Genomic DNA, 22,994 nt, shown 5'->3' on the forward strand with positions numbered 1-22,994 from the left:
TAATGGATGCGGCAATTCCGGGCAGCTGCTGGCTGATATTTTTAGGCTGGGGGGCTCCCCATAACGTGGCGCTCCCCATACTGAGAATAACAGCCATTAGCCGTGTGACTTTTCCTTGGCTATATCAAAATTGGGGGGGGACCGCGCGTCGTTTTTTTTTTTTTAGTTATTTATTTTACTGCACTATATAGACCCACCCACCAGCGGCTGTGATTGGTTGCAGTGAGAAATAACTGTCACTCAGCGTGGGGGCGTGCCTGACTGCAACCAATCCTAGGCGCCGGTGGGCGGGGGAAGCAGGGAATACGAGATGGAATAATAAGCGGACAGCATTTTCAAAAGCAGGAGAAGCCGCCAGAGCAGTGTGACAGCCGTGCAGACGCCGGATCCGTTTTATCCATTTTTTGCCGGATTATGCCTGATGCCAAAAAACTGATGTATGAATGTAGCCGTAATCGTATAAATGAAAAAACCTGTGGCCGGTATCCACATGAAGACATGAGAAAAAAAAAAGGGTGGGAATCCAGCACCGTATAAAATTCAAATTTCCTTCTTTATTTCTTCATAATTAAAACCAAAAGGGGGTGGGGGAAGGAAAAATTACACCAGCTCTATATTATAACCGTAATACACAGGACGTTTTTCTGACCATACAGGATTTGATCACATGCAGTAAAGGGTATGGTGGTTGCACTGATGAGCAGCAGAGAAGAGGTTAATCCTGGCCTGTATCGTTCTGCTAGGTCAGGTGAATGATTAGCACAGCATAAAAAGTCAGCCAGAACTTCAGTGTGAGGGTGGTTGGGCTGGACAACTGGAGCAGATGATCTGTGTGAAGGGAAAACCCTTCTCTTAAAGGGAACCTGTCATCAGAAATTTGGCTTTCAACCTAAATGTTTCCCCCTCTGCAGCTCGTGGGCTGCATTCTAGTAAGGTTTGTATACTTTTTGTGCCCCCTTTTAAACCAAAATAAATACTTTCTAAAACTGTACCTTTCGGTTTGAAAATCTTGTAAATTATCCATGGGGGCGGGCCGTGTGGCGTCCGTTGCTGTATCTTACGTCGTCCCCCATGCTCCAAATCATCCCTCAGGATGCCGCCCACTGCGCCCGAGGTCCCGTGCACGCCGGGATACCTGGTGACGTGGTCGCACGCACGAGAGTATGGGCGGCGCTGTGATTGCATCGCAAGTGCCCGCCCATACTCTCGTGGGCGCGCTCTCCCCTCTGTACGTCGCTCAGATCCTCCGCTTCTCCTGTAGTGGCCTGCTCCACAAATCCCATCTATTTCCTGCTGCAGGGTACGATGGGAAGGAGGTGACGTCGGGCCGGCGCAGAACGCTGGAGGCAGTGGGGAAAGGGCGGGCACGAGAGTATGGGCGGGCACTTGCGATGCAATCACAGCGCCGCCCATACTCTCGTGCTTGCCACCACGTCACTAGGTGTCCCGGCGAGCACGGGACCTCGAACGCAGTGGGCGGCGTCCTGAGGGATGATTTGGAGCATGGGGGACGACGTAAGATACAGCAACGGACGCCACACGGCCCGCCCCCATGGGATAATTTACAAGATTTTCAAACCGAAAGGTACAGTTTTATAAAGTATTTATTTTGGTTTAAAAGGGGGCACAAAAAGTATAGAAACCTTACTAGAATGCAGCCCACGAGCTGCAGAGGGGGAAACGTTTAGGTTGAAAGCCAAATTTCTGATGACAGGTTCCCTTTAATAGACTGGTATGTCTTCGACTTTCATTGCTGTGCTGCATGCCAAGCTGGACTTTTACCCTTTTTTTTTCTTAGAAGAAAAACTGCATTTAAGTTTTGTTTTAAGTGTGAATAAAATACTGATCGATTTTGGACTGCAAACTGGTGTGTGCCTCTTGACTGCATCCCTGCCATCGCGTACCAGAGCTGAAATCCCACAGTTGGTACATATTCAGTAAATAGCCCATGTTATATTCTACAGGCTAAGTGCACAAATAGGCAACAAAAAGCTAGGTTCTAGGCCTGAAGAGGAATTAGTTGAAAGAGGAAAAAATTATCATACAAATGTACAATCTTTCCTTGTTTTATGCAAAAAGAATAAAGTGCTGCTGCGCTTCAGGATAAAGTAATCAACAAAATTGTATATATGTATGTTGGTGAATACGCAATAAAAATTCTGCATCATAAATGATGGACTAACTGCCCAAATAGGCAAGAAACCACTATTAAAAAGGTCATGTGGGGCCCAGTCAATACATATCATTACTACAGTGTGCGGCCACTTACTGGATAGTGCAGAGACAATAGATGAAAGTCCACGTAGCAGAGTGAGCTATTCAGTTCATATGATGAAGTATAATAGAATGGCACAAAATACTTCAACAGATGTCCTGAATAATGAATACAAGACCTTGCCACCAATGTGCACATGCCGTAATGTAGTTGTTTCAATTGTTCAGGGACACTACCTTGCGGACCTGCCCTAGTTTTCAAGTATCAGGGACATTTTTTTCAAGATCCAGACAATCAGAATTGGACATTTTGTTATCTCTACATAACGGCATGTACACAGTGTTGGCAACATCTTGTATTCATCATTCAGGACTTAGGCTGAAATAAGTGTTTCAACATTCCATTGCACTTCATCATGTGGACAGAATAACTCTTTTCCATGTGGACTTTCATCTAGTGTTGATTTTAGTATTGATTGGGTCCCACATGGCCTTTTTTAATAGTGATTTCTTGTGTATTTGGGCACTTAGGCGGGCTTTGCACACTACAACATTGCAAGTGCGATGTCGGTGGGGTCAAATTGAAAATGACGTACTTCCGGCATCGCATGCGACATCGCAGTGTGTAAAGGCTCGATGATACGATTAACGAGCGCAAAAGCGTCATAATCGTATCATCGGTGCAGCGTCGGCGTAATCCATAATGACGCTGACGCGACGGTCCGATGTTGTTCCTCGCTCCTGCGGCAGCACACATCGCTGTGTGTGACGTCGCAGGAGCAAGGAACCTCTCCTACCGGCGTCACCGCTGCTTCCGTAGGATATGCAGAAGGAAGGAGGTGGGCGGGATGTTTACATCCTGCTCATCTCCGCCCCTCCGCTCCTATTGGCCGCCTGCCGTGTGACGTCGCAGTGACGCCGTACGACCCGCCACCCTTAATAAGGAGGCGGGTCGCCGGCCAAAGCGACGGTCGCAGGACAGGTGAGTCCATGTGAAGCTGCCGTAGCGATAATGTTCGCTACCGCAGTTATCACAAGGATATCGCCGCTGCGACGGGGGCAGGGACTATCACGCTCGGCATCGCAGCATCGGCCTGCGATGTCGCAGCGTGCAAAGTGCCCCTTAAGCCATCATTTATGTTGCAGGCTTTTTATTCAGTATTCACTAACATACGTATTTTCAATTTTGTTGATTACTTTATCCTGTAGCGCAGCAGCACTTAATTCTTTTTTCATAAAACTAGGAAAGATTGTACATTTCTATGATTATTTTTTCCTCTTTCAACTAACTGCTCTTCAGGCCTAGCAAATAGATCAAACAAATTTCAACTATTGGAGTTTTTAAGAGAAATCTTTTATCAGGTTTTTCTTCCGAAGCTGAATGCAGAACAAAATAGGGACAGACACCCTGATTGCAGCGTTGTTACTTACTGGGCTTTCTTGCTGTTTATTTGCTAAAATCACAATGTTTGGCTGGTTTCAGATGTCCGTGTTTTAGGTACGTGTGACATCTGTTTTTAACACTGATGTCACACGTACCCATGTTATTCTCTGATGTGCCTCACACGTCCGTGTTTGCACATGGACCATGTGACCTTTCATGACCCCGCACGCACACACGCAGGCATCTCTGGCAGCATGGATGTCACACGGAACGCACACTGATGTGATCCTTGTGACATCAGTGTAAAACATACAGAAGAAAATATGGGTCTTTTTAATAAAAAAAATTTTTTTATTTACTTCTCTCCAGCGATGCTGTCTCCGGCTCTGCTGCCTCACGCTCCTTATCGCCACTCACTGAAAATTCAATGCCCTGTGGAGCAGCGCTGGGGACTTCAGTGCCGGGGACCGCATCACTGTGTGTGTGTGTGTGTGTGTGTGTGTGTGTGTGTGTGTGTGTGTGTGTGTGTGTGTGTGTGTGTGTGTGGTGAGAACCTAGAAGCCGGAACATTGCGGGGACAGCATAGGGGACTCATCACAGTTCCCAGTGAACTCTGATGAACCCATGCAGCTGTAGCGCGGGAGTCATCAGGATGTCATCAGAGTTCATTGGGAACTCCGATGACCTCCTGGATGTCACTGTGCTGAAGAATACTTGCCTGTCCTTGGCGGTGCTGTATCCCTCGCTGTCCCCGCGATGCTCCGGCTTCCAGGTCTTGAGTGCGGTGAATAATCGATGAATATAATGAGCAGTGGTCAGGAGCGGGAGGCAGCAGAGCCGGAGAAAGCAGGTAAGTATGAAAAATCTTTTTATTTCACAGACCCGTGTTTTCTCCGGTACCTGTCACATGTATGCAGACACGGATGTCACACGTGAGACACACGTTTGACACACGTATGACCATAACCATGCGTGTGACTGGTACCTGATTAAACACGGACGTCTGAAACCAGCCATAGTTATTGCGGCTTTGCAAGGCTTCTCCATGATGACTGATCTGATTGAACTTTGTGGAGATACCACAGTAAAGATGCTAGGCTGTTGCTCTTCCTAAATTAATTTATTAACTTATTATAGTTGCTTGAATCTTTTTTAAACATTTTTTCTTTTTATATATATACAGACTGTTGTTTTCAACAGCATATGTCCTATAATTATTCTATAATTATTCTTTAAGCTTTAAAGAATTATTTTGCCCTTCTGTAAACAAGAATTTCTACAAATTGTCGTTAAAGCAAACTGCCCATTCCTGCCACAAACAATTTCGTTTTTTTTGCTTTTTTACTGTATTTCTTCCCAGAGCCGAAACTTTTTTTTTTTTTCTGTTGATTACATGAGAGCTTATTCTTTGTGGGGCAAAAAATATAAATCTAACAAGCATTTCTCTTTATATCCACCAATGTTCTATTTCCTTAAATCATGTGTTTTTGTTTACTTTTGCCTTACAGTCTCCCAGTATGGGTACATTGATGGGTGTCTACCTTCCCTGTCTGCAAAATATCCTAGGAGTGATACTGTTTCTTCGACTGACATGGATAGTTGGCACAGCTGGAGTACTCCAAACCCTTCTTATTGTACTAATATGCTGTTGCTGTGTAAGTAAATTATAAATATATTTTTTTTAATCAATAAAATGTGTGAAAAATAAAACCTTAAATGTTAAATTGCACATTATTTTTTTTGTCAGAAAAGGATCCCATTCCCAAGTTGTAACACACCTGTATGTCATGATTGTAATGGAGTGTCCTAAATTCAGCATTCTTAAATTCAAATAAGGCTAAGTTCACACTTCCGTTGTTTTCAATCCGTCAGGTCCGTCAGCAACGGATCAGTTGGTTTTTAGATGTCAACTGATACAATTGATGTGTTTTTCACAGGATTCCTTTCACAGGAATCCTGTGAAAAAACGGATCAGTTGCGTCCGTTACATCCGCCGTGCGTCCGTTTTTTGACGGATCAGTCATGATCCGTCTGTGTTTGGGACAGCCCAGTGGGCGTGCCAAGCATGCTGGGCATGCTCAGTAGAGCATGACGGAATCCTGCGCTGGATTCCGTTGTAAGACGGATTACGACGGAATCCAGCACCATAGACATGCATTACAAGCTTGACGGATGGCGACGGATTCCTGCGCGGCGCGTTAATTTTGACGGCCCGAAAAACGTTACATTCTGCGTTGCTCCCCGCTCGGCGGTCAGTCAAAAACGATGGACCGCGACACAGCGGATGCAACGCAGGGTCATCAGTCGCAATCCGTCACTAATAGAAGTCTATGGGGAAATACAGGATTCCTGCAAAATATTTTGCAGGATTCCGTAATTCCTCAAGGCTACGGATTGTGACTGATGCAAAACACAGGATGTGTGAACTTAGCCTAAGGCTAAGTTCACACTTCCGTTGTTTTCAATCCGTCAGGTCCGTCAGCAACGGATCAGTTGGTTTTTAGATGTCAACTGATACAACTGATGTGTTTTTCACAGGATTCCTTTCACAGGAATCCTGTGAAAAAACTGATCCGTTGCGTCCGTTGCATTCGCTGTGCGTCCGTTTTTTGACGGATCAGTCATGATCCGTTTGTGTTTGGGACAGCCCAGTTGGCGTGTCAAACATGCTGGGCATGCTCAGTAGAGCATGGCGGAATCCAGCGCTGGATTCAAGTAGTAAGACGGATTACGACGGAATCCAGCACCATAGACATACATTGCAAGTGTGGCGGATGGCGACTGATTCCTGCGCGGTGCGTTGTTTTCGACGGCCCAAAAAAGTTACATTCTGCTTTGCTCCCGGTCAGTCAAAAAACGTCGGACCGCGACGCAGCGGATGCAACGCAGGGTTATCAGTCGCAATCCGCCACTAATGCAAGTCTATGGGACACAACGGAATCCGCTAAACAGATTCCGTTGTTTACCATAGCAGCGGATTTCGACTGATACATTTTAGCGGAAATGTGAACTTAGCCTTAGACACAAGTGCTATAACTTGTGATGGGTGAATCTAGACTGTAAAATTCGGGATTGGTCAAAACATTTCAGAACCAAATTTGGATCTTCTGGCAGAAAGCCGCAACAAAACTGCGTCAAAATGCAGATTTGGTCCTTAAATTTCTACAGCATATTCCTACACCAACTCTGCATCTCCTGGCAAAATGCCACATCAAAATCGCATCGTATTTTGATGCGTTTTTTTTTTTTTTGTCAGAAGATCATCTGACTGAGCAGCCTCAGTGATAATGCCTGCAGTAGATGATTGTTCGTTGCAGTACAGTGCACCTGCAGTCAGACCTCTGAAAGTTAGTGTCCAATATAAAAACTAAATTAAAAAAAAATTAAAAAAATCAGAAAATAAAGACTACAGAATTTTTTTTTCCAATAAATGCTTATACAGTTGAAACCAGAAATTTACGTACACTATCTAAAAAGATAAATCTGCATGTTTTTCTCACTATCTGACATGAAATCAGAATAAGCCTTTCCTGTTTTAGGTCTATTAGGAACCAAAATTTATTTAAATTGGCCAAATGCCAAAATAATGAGAGAATGTTTTAATGCATTTTTATTACCTTCTGCAAAGTCAAAATTTTAAATACATTTCATTAGTATTTGGTACCATTGCCCTTAAACTGTATGACGTGGGTCACACATTTTGGTTATCCTTCCATAATCTTCTCACCATAAGTTAGTAGGAATTTGGACCCATTCCTCCTGACAGAACTGGTGTAATTGAGCCTTGCTTGCACCTGCCTTTTCCGCCTTGCCCATATATTTTCAATAGGATTGAGGTCAAGGTCTTATGATGGCCACTCCAAAACATTGACTTTGTTGTATTTAAGCTACTTTGTAACCAGTTTGGCAGTATACTTCAGGTCATTGTCCATTTAAAAGACTCATTTCTGCCCAAGCTTTAAGTTCCTGGCTGATGTCTTCAGCTGTTGCTTCAGTATTGCCACATAATCTTCTTTCCTCATGATGTCCTCTATTTTGTGAAGTGCACCAGTCCCTCCTGAAGCAAAACAACCCCACAACATGTCACCCCCATGTTTCACAGTTGGGTTGGTGTTATTAGACTTCAAAGCTTCTCCCTTTTTCCTCCAAATGTAACAATAGCCATTATGGACGAAGCACACGAGCTGCGAAACGCGCGTCAGTGTTGGTGGGGGCCGTTGCACCTATACCCGCTGTGGATACTTTACACTGTGGTAATATTATGTATGCTTTTCAATGATAATGTCACTGCCTCTTTCACTTTCTTTTTCAAATAGCTACTTTATGCCTTGATACACTAGTATTGCATTTCATTCTTATGGCTGTGTTTTTACCGAAAAGCATATATATATATGTATATATTAAGATTTTTTACATTATCCCTGCAATTAATGGTGGTATGGTTTATCACCGTAGGTGCTGTGTCCCCCATCTTAATATTCCATCAGTCATTGGGTGGTTCCATTTGATCAATATGTATTTTTAATTGTCATAAATAAAGTATTATTTTATTACAATTGTTGCATTTTTGCTTGCTTTCCCCCCTTTTTGGTGTTTACATTGCATATTAGCAAGCTTTTTGACGGCTTTGTGGCATTGGTGTTATAATAGTCATTATGGCCAAACAGCTCAATTTTAGTTTAAGGTATTTTTTCATGTGTGCATTTGCAAATATTAATATGGCTTTTTTATGTTTCTTTTGGAGTAATGGCTTTTTCCTGGCAGAGTGACCTTTCAGCCCATGTTGATAAAGTACTCGTTTCACTGTGGAAAATGACACAATCTTACCAGCTTCCGGCAGTATCTTCACAAGGTCTTTTGCTTTTGTTCATGAGTTGATATGCACATGTATGACCAAAGAACGTTCATGTCTGCTACACAGAACCAGTCTCCTTCCTGAGCGGTATGATGGCTATACATCCCCATATTGTTTGTGTCATGATCCAGGCCAGTTTTTCTCTGCTGTGGTTACACCCAGCTCTAGCCTGTTTATGTGAGGGGTTAACTTCCCTTGCCTCATTCTGGATCCCAGGACACTATATCTTGCCTCTCTACTAGAGATGAGCGAACCGGTCGCGGTTCGGCTCGAGGTCGGTTCGCCGAACGGGGGCCCCGTTCGAGTTCGGTTCGTCGAACGTTCGACGAACCGAACTAGAACCAATAGGCTATAATCGGAGGCAATCACAAACACATAAAAATGCATGATAAATGTACACAAACAGTTAATAAACATTGCCATAACACTTACCGGTCCCTGCGATCCCTCCTGCACTCTGTCTCCTGCCGCTATTCCATCCGATGATCGCTGAATCCTCCCGGTGACCGGCACTGCCAGCAGAGAAGCAGGACCTATCGTGACGTCAAAATAGCCATGTGACCAGTCACGTGGCTATTATCTCATTGGCTACAGACTGGTCACATGACTATGACACGTCATGTAGGACCTGCGAGTGCATCTCTCCGGTACACGGTGCACATTTGTGTATCGCCGTGTACCGGCAATATGCTCTAGCACACGGTCGACTCCCCGGTCCGTTAGGGACCGGCTGACACAGCCGGTCCTTAACGGAGATCACCGTTGCCATAGCAACGCAGTTAGCGGTGACGCCACCGCTAACCGCGGCTCCGGGAGCACCGTTGCTATGGTAACGCGTCTGTCAGCGTTACTGCTGTTACCGCTAGCAGCACTGATCACTCACGGAGTGAAGGCTGCACGCTGCTTCCCGATTGTAGTGAGGATTGTAGTGAGGATGAGGTGCCCCAGCCCATGATGGGCTGGTGCACCTCATCCTCACTACAATCGTCACTACTACTACTACACTAGTGAGGATTGTAGTGAGGATGAGGTGCCCCAGCCCATGATGGGCTGGTGCACCTCATCCTCACTACAATCGTCACTACTACTACTACACTAGTGAGGATTGTAGTGAGGATGAGGTGCCCCAGCCCATGATGGGCTGGTGCACCTCATCCTCACTACAATCGTCACTACTACTACACTAGTGAGGATTGTAGTGAGGATGAGGTGCCCCAGCCCATGATGGGCTGGTGCACCTCATCCTCACTACAATCGTCACTACTACTACACTAGTGAGGATTGTAGTGAGGATGAGGTGCCCCAGCCCATCAAGTAATGGGCTGGGGCACCTCATCCTCACTACAATCCTCACTACAATCCTGAAGTGCAGTTTCTTCAAATTCATTTAAAGGCACTTGGAACGCTGAAATTGCTGCTTATAATTTAAGCCTCTATTAAAAACCTCTTATCAGCGCTGGTTTATTGGGGATTTATTGGGCTGACAGGGGGTAATAAAGATGGAGTCTCTAATGTGTCTGTGTATTTATTTCTATTAAAGTATTTTTTCTCTGTGTGGTGTCTTTTTTTTAACCCTTTATTGGAGATTCATAATGGCCGGGTCAAACGTGCCTGACATTAAGAATCTCTGGCTTAATACTGGCTAGTAAAGCAAAGCCAGTATTAACTCATTACCCAACAAGCCACCCGGCTCCAGGGCTGTTGGAAGAGTTGGATACAGCGCCAGATGATGGCGCTTCTATGAAAGCGCCATTTTCTGGGACGGCTGCGGACTGCAATTCGCAGCAGAGGCGCCCAGAAACCTCGGGCTAACCTGTGCTGCGGATTCCAATCCCCCGCTGCCTAGTTGTACCCGGCTGGACACAAAAATGGGGCGAAGCTTACGTCGGGTTTTTTTTTAATTATTTCATGAAATAAGTGAAATAATTAAAAAAAACGGGCTTCCCTATATTTTTGGTTCCCAGCCGGGTACAAATAGGCAACTGGGGGTTGGAGGCAGCCCGTGGCTGCCTGCTGTACCTGGCTAGCATACAAAAATATGGCGAAGCCCACGTCATTTTTTTGGTGGGCAAAAAACTTCTGCATACAGTCCTGGATGGAGTATGCTGAGCCTTGTAGTTCTGCAGCTGCTGTCTGCTCTTCTCCATACAGACAGACAGCAGCTGCAGAACTACAAGGCTCAGCATACTCCATTCAGGACTGTATGCAGAAGTTTTTTGCCCCCTGAAAAGATTATGTGGGCTTCGCCATATTTTTGTATGCTAGCCGGGTACAGCAGGCAGGTACGGCTGCACCCAACCCCCAGTTGCCTATTTGTACCCGGCTGGGAACCAAAAATAAAGGGAAGCCCTTTTTTTATTATTTCATGAATTTCATGAAATAATTAGAAAACAAATGACGTAGGCTTCGCCCCATTTTTGTGTCCAGCCAGGTACAACTAGGCAGCTGGGGATTGGAATCCGCAGCACAGGTTGGCCTCAGCTTTCTGGGCCCCACTGCTGAGAATTGCAGTCTGCAGCCGCCTCAGAAAATGGCATTTTCATAGAAGCGCCATCTTCTGGCGCTGTATCCAACTCTTCCAGCACCTGCCTGCTATACCTGGCTAGCATACAAAAATATGGCGAAGCTCACGTCCTTTTTTTGTAGTTTTTTGGCAAAAAAAAATAAAAAATGCTTCCTTGGATTTTCCATTGCCAGTGAAGGTAACACCAAGCAGTGGGGGTTAGCAGCCAGTAGCTGCTTGGATTACCCTTAGCTAGCAATACAAAAAATGCAGCGGGAGTCCATATATATTTTTTTTAATTATTTATTTAAATAACTAAAAATAAAATGGGCTTCCCTGTATTTTGATTGCTGGACATCACAGTGCTGTAAAAATAAATCTTTAAAAAAATGACGTAGCGCTCCGCGGTATTTTTGATTCTCAGCGCAGATAAAGCAGACAGCTATGGGTTGCCACCCCTATCTGCCTGTCGTTACCTTGGTTGGCAATCAAAATACAGGGAAGCCCATTAATTTTTTCTATTTAAAAAAATAGTTAAAAAAAATGACGTTGCGTCCCCCCATTTTTGATAGCCACCTAGGGTAAAGCAGACGGCTGTAGCCTGAAAACCACAGCTGGCAGCTTTACCGTGGTTGGGGATCCAATATGGAGGTCCCCTCAGGCTCTTTTTTATAATTATTTTATAAATATTAATAATTACACAATAAAAGTAGGGTCCCCACCAAATTGGATCACCAGCCAAGGTAAAGCGGACAGCTGTGGTCTGGTATTCTCAGGGTGGGAAGGTCCATAGTTATTGGGCCTTCACAGCCAAAAATAGCAGGCCGCAGGCACCGCAGACGTGGCGCATCCACTAGATGCGCCAATCCTGGCGCTTCACCCCAGCTCATCCCGTGCCCTGGTGCAGTGGCAAACGGGGTAATAAATCGGGTTGATACTAGCTGTAAAGTCACCTGAGATCAAGCCCAGCAGTTTGTGATGTCATGGCGTCTATTAGATACTCAACATCATAAACTGTCAGTACTAACAAAAAAAAATAATCGACAAAAGAAATTTATTTGAAAAAACAGTCCCCAAAATATTTCCTCTTTCACCAATTTATTGTAAGAAAAAAAATAAAGGGGTCCCACGACGACTCTGGACAGTCTATAATATGGGGGGGGAGACACTCAGGGAACGTATCCCCCATTTTCTAGGAGTGCGGACCCTTCATGTGAGGAGTCTGGGTGCAATGAATCTGCACTCACTCTTCTTGGGTCCACAGCAGCAGAGTCCATGTCGTAATGGTTGCTACCAAAGCTGCAATGCCCTGCTCATGAGGTAAGGGCATGCCTAATCAGGAGAACTACTGTAGAGGAAGCTCTGCTCACTGGTATATAGGTGCTCAGAGGTAATAATAGATAAAATTAGTGAGTAACCTCGGCACTCTAAATCTCCCAGACTAAGTCAGTAAGTCACAACGGATAGTAATGCAAAATCACTCTTTATTGGTCCGTATTAAGAAAAAAAATTTTTCATAAGCATATATGTTTTTGTCCAAAACAAGTTACAAATGACGTTTCGGCCTGAGCCTTCGTCAGATTGGACTTATTTGCATGTAATCCTGAAAAATGACAATAATCAGTATCACATAAGAGTGAGAGAACAATAACATAAACTCGAACAATGTAGAGGTACAATTGGGATGCAGCAAAAAAATTGCAACACAGCAAGAAATGAAACACATGATACAAATGTCATAATACAGTACAAGGACAATATAGTAATGACAAATCTGGGGTCAGAGTAGGCTTAGACAGCTCTGGTATCAAAGAGATGTCAATCATAAAGTAACATGTGCAGTAGGTGTAGAGCTACACTATGCATGGCAGAGCTAATGGGTAGACCGACCATAGAAAAAGAACGGAGAAAAAAGTGGAGCACCCTTTGGTGCCTTTCATGTGGCACTAAGGGGTGCTTAGCTTTGTATTTAGCCAAAAAAATGAAAAAAAAAAATGACGTAGGGTTCCCCCTATTTTTGTAGCCAGCTAGGGTAAAGCAGACGGCTGCAGCCTGCAGACCACAGCTGGCAACCTCACCTTGGCTGGTAATCCAAAACTGAGGGCACCCCACGCTGTTATTTTAAATTAAATAAATAATTTAAAAAAAAAACACGTAGGGGTCCCCCCAAAATTGGATCACCAGCCAAGGTAAAGCAGACAGCTGGGGTCTGATATTCTCAGACTAAGGAGGTCCATGGTTATTGGACTCTCCCCAGCCTAAACATAGCAGGCCGCAGCCGCCCCAGAAGTGGCGCATCCATTAGATGCGCCAATCCTGGTGCTTCGCCCCAGCTCATCCCGCGCCCTGGTGCGGTGGCAAACGGGGTAATATATGGGGTTAATACCAGATGTGTAATGTCACCTGGCATCAAGCCCTGGGGTTGGTGAGGTCAGGCGTCTATCAGATACCCGACATCACCAACCCAGTCAGTAATAAAAAAAAATAGACGACAAACACATTTTTATTTGAAAAAAACACTCCCCAAAACATTCCCTCTTTAACCAATTTATTAGAAAGAAAAACAAATCCAGGTCTGGTGTAATCCAAGGGGTTGCCATGACGATCCACACTGTCCCAGTCAATGAAGAGCAGGATGTTCCCCATTGGCTGGGAGAGCAGTGCAGTGACCTGAGCTAACATCAATGGGTCAGCCCAGGTCACTGCAGGGCATGACAAGTGCTGCTGTCAGCGAGGTACATTACCTGCGCTGATCTCCAGCACACTGACAGCCCCTGTCACTGAGTTCAATGACCGGCGCCTTCACACCAAGTATCGCGAGAGGCCCGTGACGTCACCGCTAGTCCGTTTCGGGTCGGAAGCGAGAGGTGATGTGACAAGCGGCGGCCATGGAGGACAGTGACAGCGCTGAGGTCGGGATGGCGGGACTTCATCACCGCAGGTAAGCCGAGCGGGACCATATGTGTGTGTGTGTGTGTGTGTGTGTGTGTGTGTGTGTGTGTGTGTGTGACATAGGTGGTCTCCTTGACTGGAGACTGCCCTTCCCGTGGTTGTTCCTTCCCGGTGAAAGACCTAGCTAGTTTCCTGCCAGCGTTGAGAAACATGTGATGGTGTCTCCGCAGGCCTTCTTGCTTTGAATATTTCCCAGGGGGCATTGCTCTAGAATCACTGCGTTGAGAAACACGTGATGGTGTCTCCGCAGTGGTGGATGTTGATCTCCCTAAGGTCAACCATCCTTGCTCACAATGTGTGTGTGTGTATGTATATGTGTACATGCCGCGGGCAGGAGGGGGCGGAGCGAGCTGAGCGGGGAAGTGTGGGCTTCCTGCACGTAACTAGGATAAACATCGGGTTACTAACCAAAGCGCTTTGGTTGGATACCCGATGTTTATCTTGGTTACCAGCTTCTGGCAGGCTGCCCGCGATGGCTCCTGCACACTGTAGCTGTAAAAAGCCCTGCTTTTTGCTGCTAGAACCGTTCTCGAAGTATCTAGAACTATTGAGCTTTTGCAAAAAGCTCGAGTTCTAGTTCGATCTCGAACAGCCCCCAAAATCACTCGAGCCTAGAACTGGAGAACCGCGAACCGCGCTCAACTCTACTCTCTACCTACGGTTCAGTGCCAGTGATATTTCTGCCTTGCAGCATGTATACTGGCTCTGGTGAATGTTACCGATCTTTCCTGCCTCCCTGCTACTATGTCCTGACTTGTACCCTTCCTCGTTTTGTCTGCCTGTTCCATTCCCTGACTTCCCGCTCCTGTCTGTTGTTTGTGTTTCCATACCTGATCTCCCGTCTTCTGACTCTGTTCTGTTTTCTGACTTGATTGTGATACTCCCCTTGCAGTGACTTGACATTTCTGGCTAGACCCTGACTGTTTGACTACTCTATTGCACCCACGTGGTTCGCCTGTTAACTGCTTGCTGAAGTTTCTCACCTGCCTTTCTGTTACAGTGTGACTTAGGGTATGTGTGCAAGTTGCGTTCTCTGCAGTGCAGAAAAGAACGCACCCTCTGACAAACTGGACACTGCGTTTGTAAAAGAAAAAATGCATCCACAACGCATGCATTTTAAATGCTTTTTCTATGCATTTTGCATGCGTTTTGGATGCATTTTTGTCAGTGCGGTCCCCCGGCAATTCAGCTCTGCTACATGCCGGCTTACAGCAGACACAGACACAGACAGAGTCGCGCGATGAGAATGAACTCTGGTAAACTTCACCCGACTTCATTGTCATACCGCGGCTCTGTCTGTGTGTGGCGTCCTGATTAGGCTAGTTTCACACTTGCGTTGAACGGCATTCGTCACAATGCGTTGTGTAACGCATGTGACGGATGCCTTGCAAAAAATGTGATAAGGCCATGGATTCCAGTGAAATAACGCGTTGCGTTAAGTTAGCTAAGAGAGAGAGCCTTCATCTTCACCGCACACATCCCGACATTACCGCCTACATCCCCGCACACATCCCGACACTACCGCCCACATCATCACCGCACACATCCCGACCCTACCGCCCTCATCTTCACCGCACACATCCCGACATTACTGCCCACATCCCCGCACACATCCTGACATTACCGCCTACATCACCGCACACATCCCGACATTACTGCCCTCATCTTCACCGCACACATCCCGACCCTACCGCCCTCATCTTCACCGCACACATCCCGACATTACTGCCCACATCATAACCGCACACATCCCGACACTACCGCCTAAATCACCGCACATATCCCGACACTACCGCCTACATCACCGCACACATCCGACACTACAGCCCACATCATCACCGCACACACACCAGCACTACCGCACCCATCATCCCCGCACACACACACTGGTATTACCTCAGTGACGTCCCCGCTGACAGCGTGATTCACTTCAGTTGCTGCGTGGAGCTCACAGGAGCGGCGGTGTTCTACTGCCGCTCCTGTCAGCTTCATGTACCAGAGCTGGATGCGTCGCGGGACCTCGTGTGGATTACGTCAGACCTGGAGGGGTATTTGAGGATTTTAATAAAGTGGTGAAAGAGGGTGTTTTTTTTTTTTTTTGTCTTTTATTCCAAATAAAGGATTTTTTGGATGTGTGTGTTTATATTCTTTAACTTACGGGTTAATCATGGAAGGTATCTCGGGGAGACGCCTGTCATGATTAACCTAGGACTTAGTGGCAGCTATGAGCTGCCATTAACTCCTTATTACCCCGTTTGCCATCGCACCAGGGCAATTTGGGATGAGCCGGGTAAAGTCTCGGGACTGTCGCATCTAATGGATGCGGCAATACCGGGTGGCTGCTGGCTGATATTGTTAGGCTGGGGGGCTCCCCATAACATGGAGCTCCCCATCCTGAGAATACCAGCCTTCAGCCATGTGGCTTTAACCTGGCTGGTATCAAAATTGGGGGGACCGCACGTCGTTTTATTTAAATTTATTTATTTTACTGCACGATATCGAACCTGCCCACCGGCGGCTGTGATTGGTTGTAGTGAGACAGATGTCACTCAGCGTGGGGGCGTGTCTGACTGCAACAAATCATAGGCAATGGTGGGCGGGGAAAGCAGTGAATGCGAGCTTGAATAATGAGCGGCCGACATTTTCAAAAGAGGAAAAGCAGCCAGAGCAGTGTGACAGCCGTGCAGCGCCGCGCCCGTGATCGGGTATCGGTGCGTAGGAGAGAGGGGGAGAGACTGACCGACGGACAGAGAGAGACATAGAGAGAGAGACCGACCGACAGAGCGACCAACTGACAGAGAAAGAGACCGACCGACCGACAGAGGGAGATTGACCGACATTGACAGAGACTGAAAAGACCTGCGTTTTGCTTGTTAAAAAAGCATGCGGAACGCAACAAAAATGCAGTCAAAGTGCATTTTTGTTGCGTTTTGACCCACATCATTGATTTCAATGGGTGGAGAACGCAGCTACAACGCACAAAAGAAGTGACATGCTGCTTTTTTTTTCCGCAGCGATTTTGGGCATCTAAAACGCTGCCTTTACAAACGCAGCGTGTCCATTGATTTTTCGGCTTTCTCATAGACTTTGCTGGGGAAGCTGAACGCATGCAATTTGGCACTGAAAATGCTGCAGTTCAAAACGCAGCGTTTCCACGGAAAAAAACGCAACATGCACACATGGCCTTAGTCTCTCCTTCACTACTCTGCTGCCACCTAGTGGGGAGTACGCTGTACTTTGTCTTAGTAGTCCTTTGTACAGCGTGACAGTTTGTTCTTGCGTATAATTGTACAGATGAATGAGGCACCTTCAGGTATCTGGATATTGCACCCTAGGATGAAGCAGACTTGTGCAAGTCCACAATTCTCTACCTGAGATCTTAGCTGATTTCTTTTGACTTTCTTATGATGAAGAAGCAGTGTGTTTCAGGTGTACATTAAAATACATTTGAAGACATCCACAGGTGTGTCTATAATTAACTCAAATGTTGCCAATAAATCTATCAGAAGCTTCCAAAGAGATGACATTATCATATAGGCTGTCCCATATTGTTTAAAGGCACAGTACTCTTAGTGTATGTAAACCTTTGACTTTGCAGAAAGTAATAAAAATGCCTTAAAACATTATCTCTAGTGATGGGCGATTTTCCCCCCCAATGTTCGAGTCCGGGAGACTCACCTGAACGTTTTTTAAAGTTCAAGTTCGGGTTCTGAGATAACGCAAACTTGCATCCGAACACCGAACTTGGACTTTACCGTTATGGGGTGAGGCTGAAGGGGCTGTAAAATAAAGAATACAGTTAGAAATAAACATTGTCATTATACTTGCAGGTCCCGTGACGCGTCCTGCAGACTCTGTCTCCCGCCGCTTCTGCTTCCGATCATTGCTGTGCCCTCCCGATAACCAGCAATGACGATATAACCTTTCGTGACGTCATACCCATGTGACCATGAAAGGGGAGAAGAAAAGCCACTGCATATAAGGGGCAGCACACCTAATGCATGATTAAAGGGAGTTTTTATTGGAATTCAACAATTTTAAAAACAATTAAAAACATGTCTAAATACCACACCAGGATGTCTCAACCGCACACAATATTACAAAGTCACAAAGTGCACACAATGATAAGGTGCCCAAAGGTCTGGGTCCATGCATTAGAGCATTGTATAGCAAAAACAAGAGCCTAGGTTACCAAGTATGGCCTGAGGGTGCAGCTATAATAATTACAAATAGTAGCAAAACATCAGAGTATGCATATAATATAACCTGAATGCTGGGTAAAGGTTTACACAACATCAGCTGCATCACACACATGTGCCATAGTAGCAAAAGTTCAAGGGGTACCTATACAAATCAAGGACCAGCTCCAAGGAGGGGGAGAGAGAGAGCCCGGGGTGTTACCCCACGCGTATCGCCAGAAGGCTTCGTCAGGGAAAAAGTGGTACAGAATTCACACAACATCCTTCTTTATATGTCTATTATAATTAGAGAACCTTTTTTTACCTGTGTGTTTAGGGGGAATTGCTAGGTCCGGACCAGCTGGAAGGTGTGGTGCTCCACGTGTGCACAGCGTTAACCATGGAGCACATGGGCCATAGTCAATACTGTGCAGGCGTTGGGAGCAGGGGAATGCTTGACTCATCGCTCAGCCTCTACTGCACATGTGCAGTGGACCCATCACATATCCAGCGTGTGAGTGTTGCAGTGAGGATGGAGGTTAGTGCAGAGACAGCCCCACAAAGTGAAGTATGTGCACTGCGAGCGGTTGGAGAGGCAGGCAAAAGGAGTTACCATGGTGATGGACATTTGTTTAGAGACAGCCCTACAGGAAGCATTAGTGCATTTGTGGGAATGCCATATGTATGCACCTATAGACAAGAAGTTGCCCAGAAGGTAGGGGATGTTTGAAGAGAGATGACCCAGAAGAGGATATATAAAAGGACTGGCACAAAGGTCTCACAATATTCAAACAGTATGTTTCAAATATCTAGCAAGTGTGCAATCATTTTGTTTGGGGGCAGGTGATGGCCACCATATAAAAGACGTAGCAGCGCTATGAGAGTGTATATAGAGATATATAGAGATTATATATATATATCACACACACAAGCATGGTGTAGTTGCATGGAGGCGGCCAAAAACCACATATACGGCAATTATCAAAAGGACTAAAGCTGTTCCGTGCAGCTTTATAAAGGGGGCTTTTGGTCATAGGTGAATAGGATATGCCGGTTTGAATCACACTTCAACATCAGGGTTTGTGCCGGGTTGTTAGGGGCCGCAGAATTCATGGCGGATTTTAGCCTGTATGACAATAAATAGGGCCGTCAACATGCACATGTGTGTGTGTGTGTATAATATATATATATATATATATATATATATATATATATATATATATATATATATAGATATATCTCGATTGCACTGAAAATTGCATCAATGATCGAAACAGTGGCCATTGGAGCACTTTGTACATATATATTCATTTACGATATTCTATCCATTATAATACCTCGCTTGTCCAGTATATAGAAGCGGGTAGACCAAAGTTATCAGATTTTCCCAAGGTTTCTCAAATGGACACATATAGCAAAATCAACAGTCCATAATGTGAAATGTCCATTTCCAAAAATAGCAACAAAAAGAGGAGCTAAAAACTCCCCCAAAAATGTATTATAAAATGTACTCACAGCAAAAAAGGGCAACCAGTCCAGTTAGCCCAGGCCAACACATCTAATGCACAAACAGGATGCAGACAAGCCTCTCAACATGATGGACACTTCACAGGTGCAAGGTAAATTGCACACCAGTGGCGCGCATAGGGCACTGTTCACACTTGTATGCGCATGGTGTCCAGCCAGCAACCTATTACCACGCCCTTACTATTAGATTAGGCGGGTTACCCGGACACTACTCACTGCAGCACGTAAGGGACAGAAATTCCACTATGCACGGCCGTATTAAGAGGCCCAGCTGCACCCCGTATAGTCAAAGTGCAAAAATACATATACAATATATGTGAGGTATTAGTTTGTAAATTGGCCAATGTACGTAAGCCCACAATCCTCATCACGGATCCTCACGCTTGCGGGTCCCTACACTGATAAATATCAAAAATAGCAACAAAAAGAGGAGTCCATTTCCACATGATGACGGCAGCCTCCAAGGGCAAAAAATTCGATATTCGAAGTGTCCCATCTGTAGTTGCAGCATAAGGGGAGGGTTCCAATATGCGGTCCTACATGCATTGTCCACTTGAGGTCCAAGAGATCACCAGAATAAGGGAAGTCCATTGATGGTTATCCAATTCTCCTATTGAGGCTAGATCCATATCCAAACAAAGACAGCCATATCCAGATCCAACAATCTTGTCTTGTGATTACGTCGTCATGTGAAGTTAGAATAGAGATCCGCAGATGTACATTTCATCAGTCAGCCTAGGAAGCCAGTGAAGAGAAGTTCCTCGTTAAGACCATACAGTACAATAGAATTCAATTTAAAAATCCATTTAGATTCTGTTTGGAGAAGCCATTTGTGACATGAGCCTCCCCTACCATTACCCTTGAACTTCTACAAGCCCAATACTCGTATCCCCCTCGGTTTAGCTTGGTGATGGTGAAGGAAATGGGTTGCTATGGGCGTGAGTGGCTTACCCTTTTTTTGATCTGAAGTCGCTAGGTTAATAGTAGAGACATGCTTCTGTATCCTTTTACGTAGTTCTTGAGAGGTTTGTCCGACATATACCATGTCACAGGGGCAGATTATCGCATAGATAAGGTTTCTAGATTTACAGTTGATATAAGCCGTTAATCTGTGTTCTTGAGCGTCCTGTGGCTTACAAAATTTATGACGGGTTACCTGCATAAATTGGCAGATGTTGCAATCCCCACAAGGGTATGACCCCAACAGATTAATACCTCTATTTAGTTTCACCTGTGGTCTGGTGAAATGGCATCCCTCAAATTGGGTGCCCTACGTGCTGTCAGAAGAGGATAGTTACTGACCACACTTCCAGTTTGGAGATCTGTGGTCAGAATTGGGCAATGATTTTGGAGGATACTTCTTATTCTGCCCCATTGGTTGTTGAAGGTAGTGATGAGTCTCACCTTTACGATCTTGTTTTTTCGGTTTGGTCACAATCAGAGAAGTCTGCAATTCTTGTTTGGCCCTTTGAAAGGCCTTTGACAGGATACTCTTGGGATAACCACGTTCTCGAAACCTGTGGGTTAGGTTATCAGCATGTTTTAGGAATTCCCCATCCTCTGTGCAATTGCATCTAAGTCTGAGGAACTGACCTGTTGGAAGGTCCCTCTTCAGATGAGCCGGGTGAAAACTGTTGAATTGTAAGAGGCTGTTCGTGGCTGTTGCCTTCTGATAGAGGCTGGTGGTTGGGCCGTCGTCCTTTCTTGAAACCTCCAAATCCAGAAATGTAACCTTCAGGTGCGATATGGTACAAGTTAGAAATATATTAAGATCATTCTGATTCAGTATTGTGATGAAATCACGACATTCCTCTTCCGTCCCGTTCCAGACGAAGAAGATGTCATCTATATATCTTGCCCAATGGGTCACCCGGGTGCGGAATTGGTCTAAGGCATAAACAATAGTAGCCTCCCACCAGCCTAAAAAGAGGTTGGCGAAGGCTGGTGCGCATCTAACCCCCATAGCCACGCCGGAGGAGATCTGTCTGTAGAAGGTCTGATCAAACAAAAAATAATTGTGTTGTAACACAAAATCCAGAAGATCTAGTAAAAATGAGTCATGCATACGATCAGACTGTAGCTGTTTGTCCAAAAAATGCATGACCGCCCGCATACCGTGGAGATGTCCAATATTGGTATATAGTGACTCAACATCACACGTTACCAATAAGGAATGCGGTAATAGTTGGACATTTCTACAGATCTGGATAAAGTTGGAAGTATCCTGGACATATGATGGAATGTGGATAACCATGGGTTGGAGGAAAAAAATCGACGTAGATATTGGCCTTTTCACATAAACTCCCGATGCTCGAAATAATTGGTCTCCCCGGTGGTTTGTCGACATTTTTGTGTACTTTGGGGAGTAGGTAAAACTTTGGTGTCACTGGGTGTTCCACCCACATATATTTCTTTTCAGTATTGTTGATCACACCATGATGGTGGGCAGCAGTCAGCATTTTTTGGAGTTTTTGTGTGAAGATGAATGTGGGATCAGAGGGTAGTCTGTTGTAGAACTGAGGATTGCTAAGTTGGCGTTTAGCTTCCTCTAAATACATCTCTAAAGCTGGTGTCACACATAACGACGACGACAACGACGTCGCTGCTACGTCACCATTTTCTGTGACGTTGCAGCGACGTCCCGTCGCTGTCGCTGTGTGTGACATCCAGCAACGACCTGGCCCCTGCTGTGAGGTCGCCGGTCGTTGCTGAATGTCCAGCTTCATTTTTTGGTCGTCACTCTCCCGCTGTGACACACACATCGCTGTGTGTGACAGCGAGAGAGCGACGAAATGAAGCGAGCAGGAGCCGGCACTGGCAGCTGCGGTAAGCTGTAACCAGCGTAAACATCGGGTAACCAAGGGAAGTCCTTTCCCTGGTTACCCGATGTTTACGCTGGTTACCAGCCTCCGCTCTTGCTGCCAGTGCCGGCTCCTGCACTGTGACATGTGGCTGCAGTATGCATCGGGTAATTAACCCGATGAATACTGTAGCAAGGAGAGCAAGGAGCCAGCGCTAAGCAGTGCGCGCGGCTCCTTGCTCTCTGAACTGTGACATGTAGCTGCAGCACACATCGAGTTAATTAACCCGATGTGTGCTGCAGGAGAGCAAGGAGCCAGCGCTAAGCGCGGCTCCCTGCTCTCTGAACATGTAGCACAGCGACCTTATGATCGCTGCTTCTGCTGTGTTTGACAGCTAAGCAGCGATCATAACAGCGACTTACAAGGTCGCTGTTACGTCACCGAAAATGGTGACGTAACAGCGACGTCGTTGTCGCTGTCGTTTAGTGTGACACCAGCTTTAGGGCCAGATCATGATATTTCCTCCTTTATCCGACTCTTTTATCAAGAAGGTGGTATTATTTTTAAGATTTTGTATGGC

General features: G+C 45.6%; 1 protein-coding gene across 1 annotated transcript in view; it reads left to right on the forward strand.

Moving 5' to 3' along the window:
- Positions 1-22,994, forward strand: part of SLC12A4 (solute carrier family 12 member 4) — a 504,360-nt gene that overhangs the window by 38,637 nt on the left and 442,729 nt on the right. Inside the window, 1 exon segment of the mRNA XM_075325791.1 lies at positions 5,107-5,253. Coding sequence (XP_075181906.1) covers positions 5,107-5,253 — 147 coding nt within the window.

This window comes from Anomaloglossus baeobatrachus, chromosome 10 (assembly GCF_048569485.1).
Source record: "Anomaloglossus baeobatrachus isolate aAnoBae1 chromosome 10, aAnoBae1.hap1, whole genome shotgun sequence".
NCBI lineage: Eukaryota > Metazoa > Chordata > Amphibia > Anura > Aromobatidae > Anomaloglossus > Anomaloglossus baeobatrachus.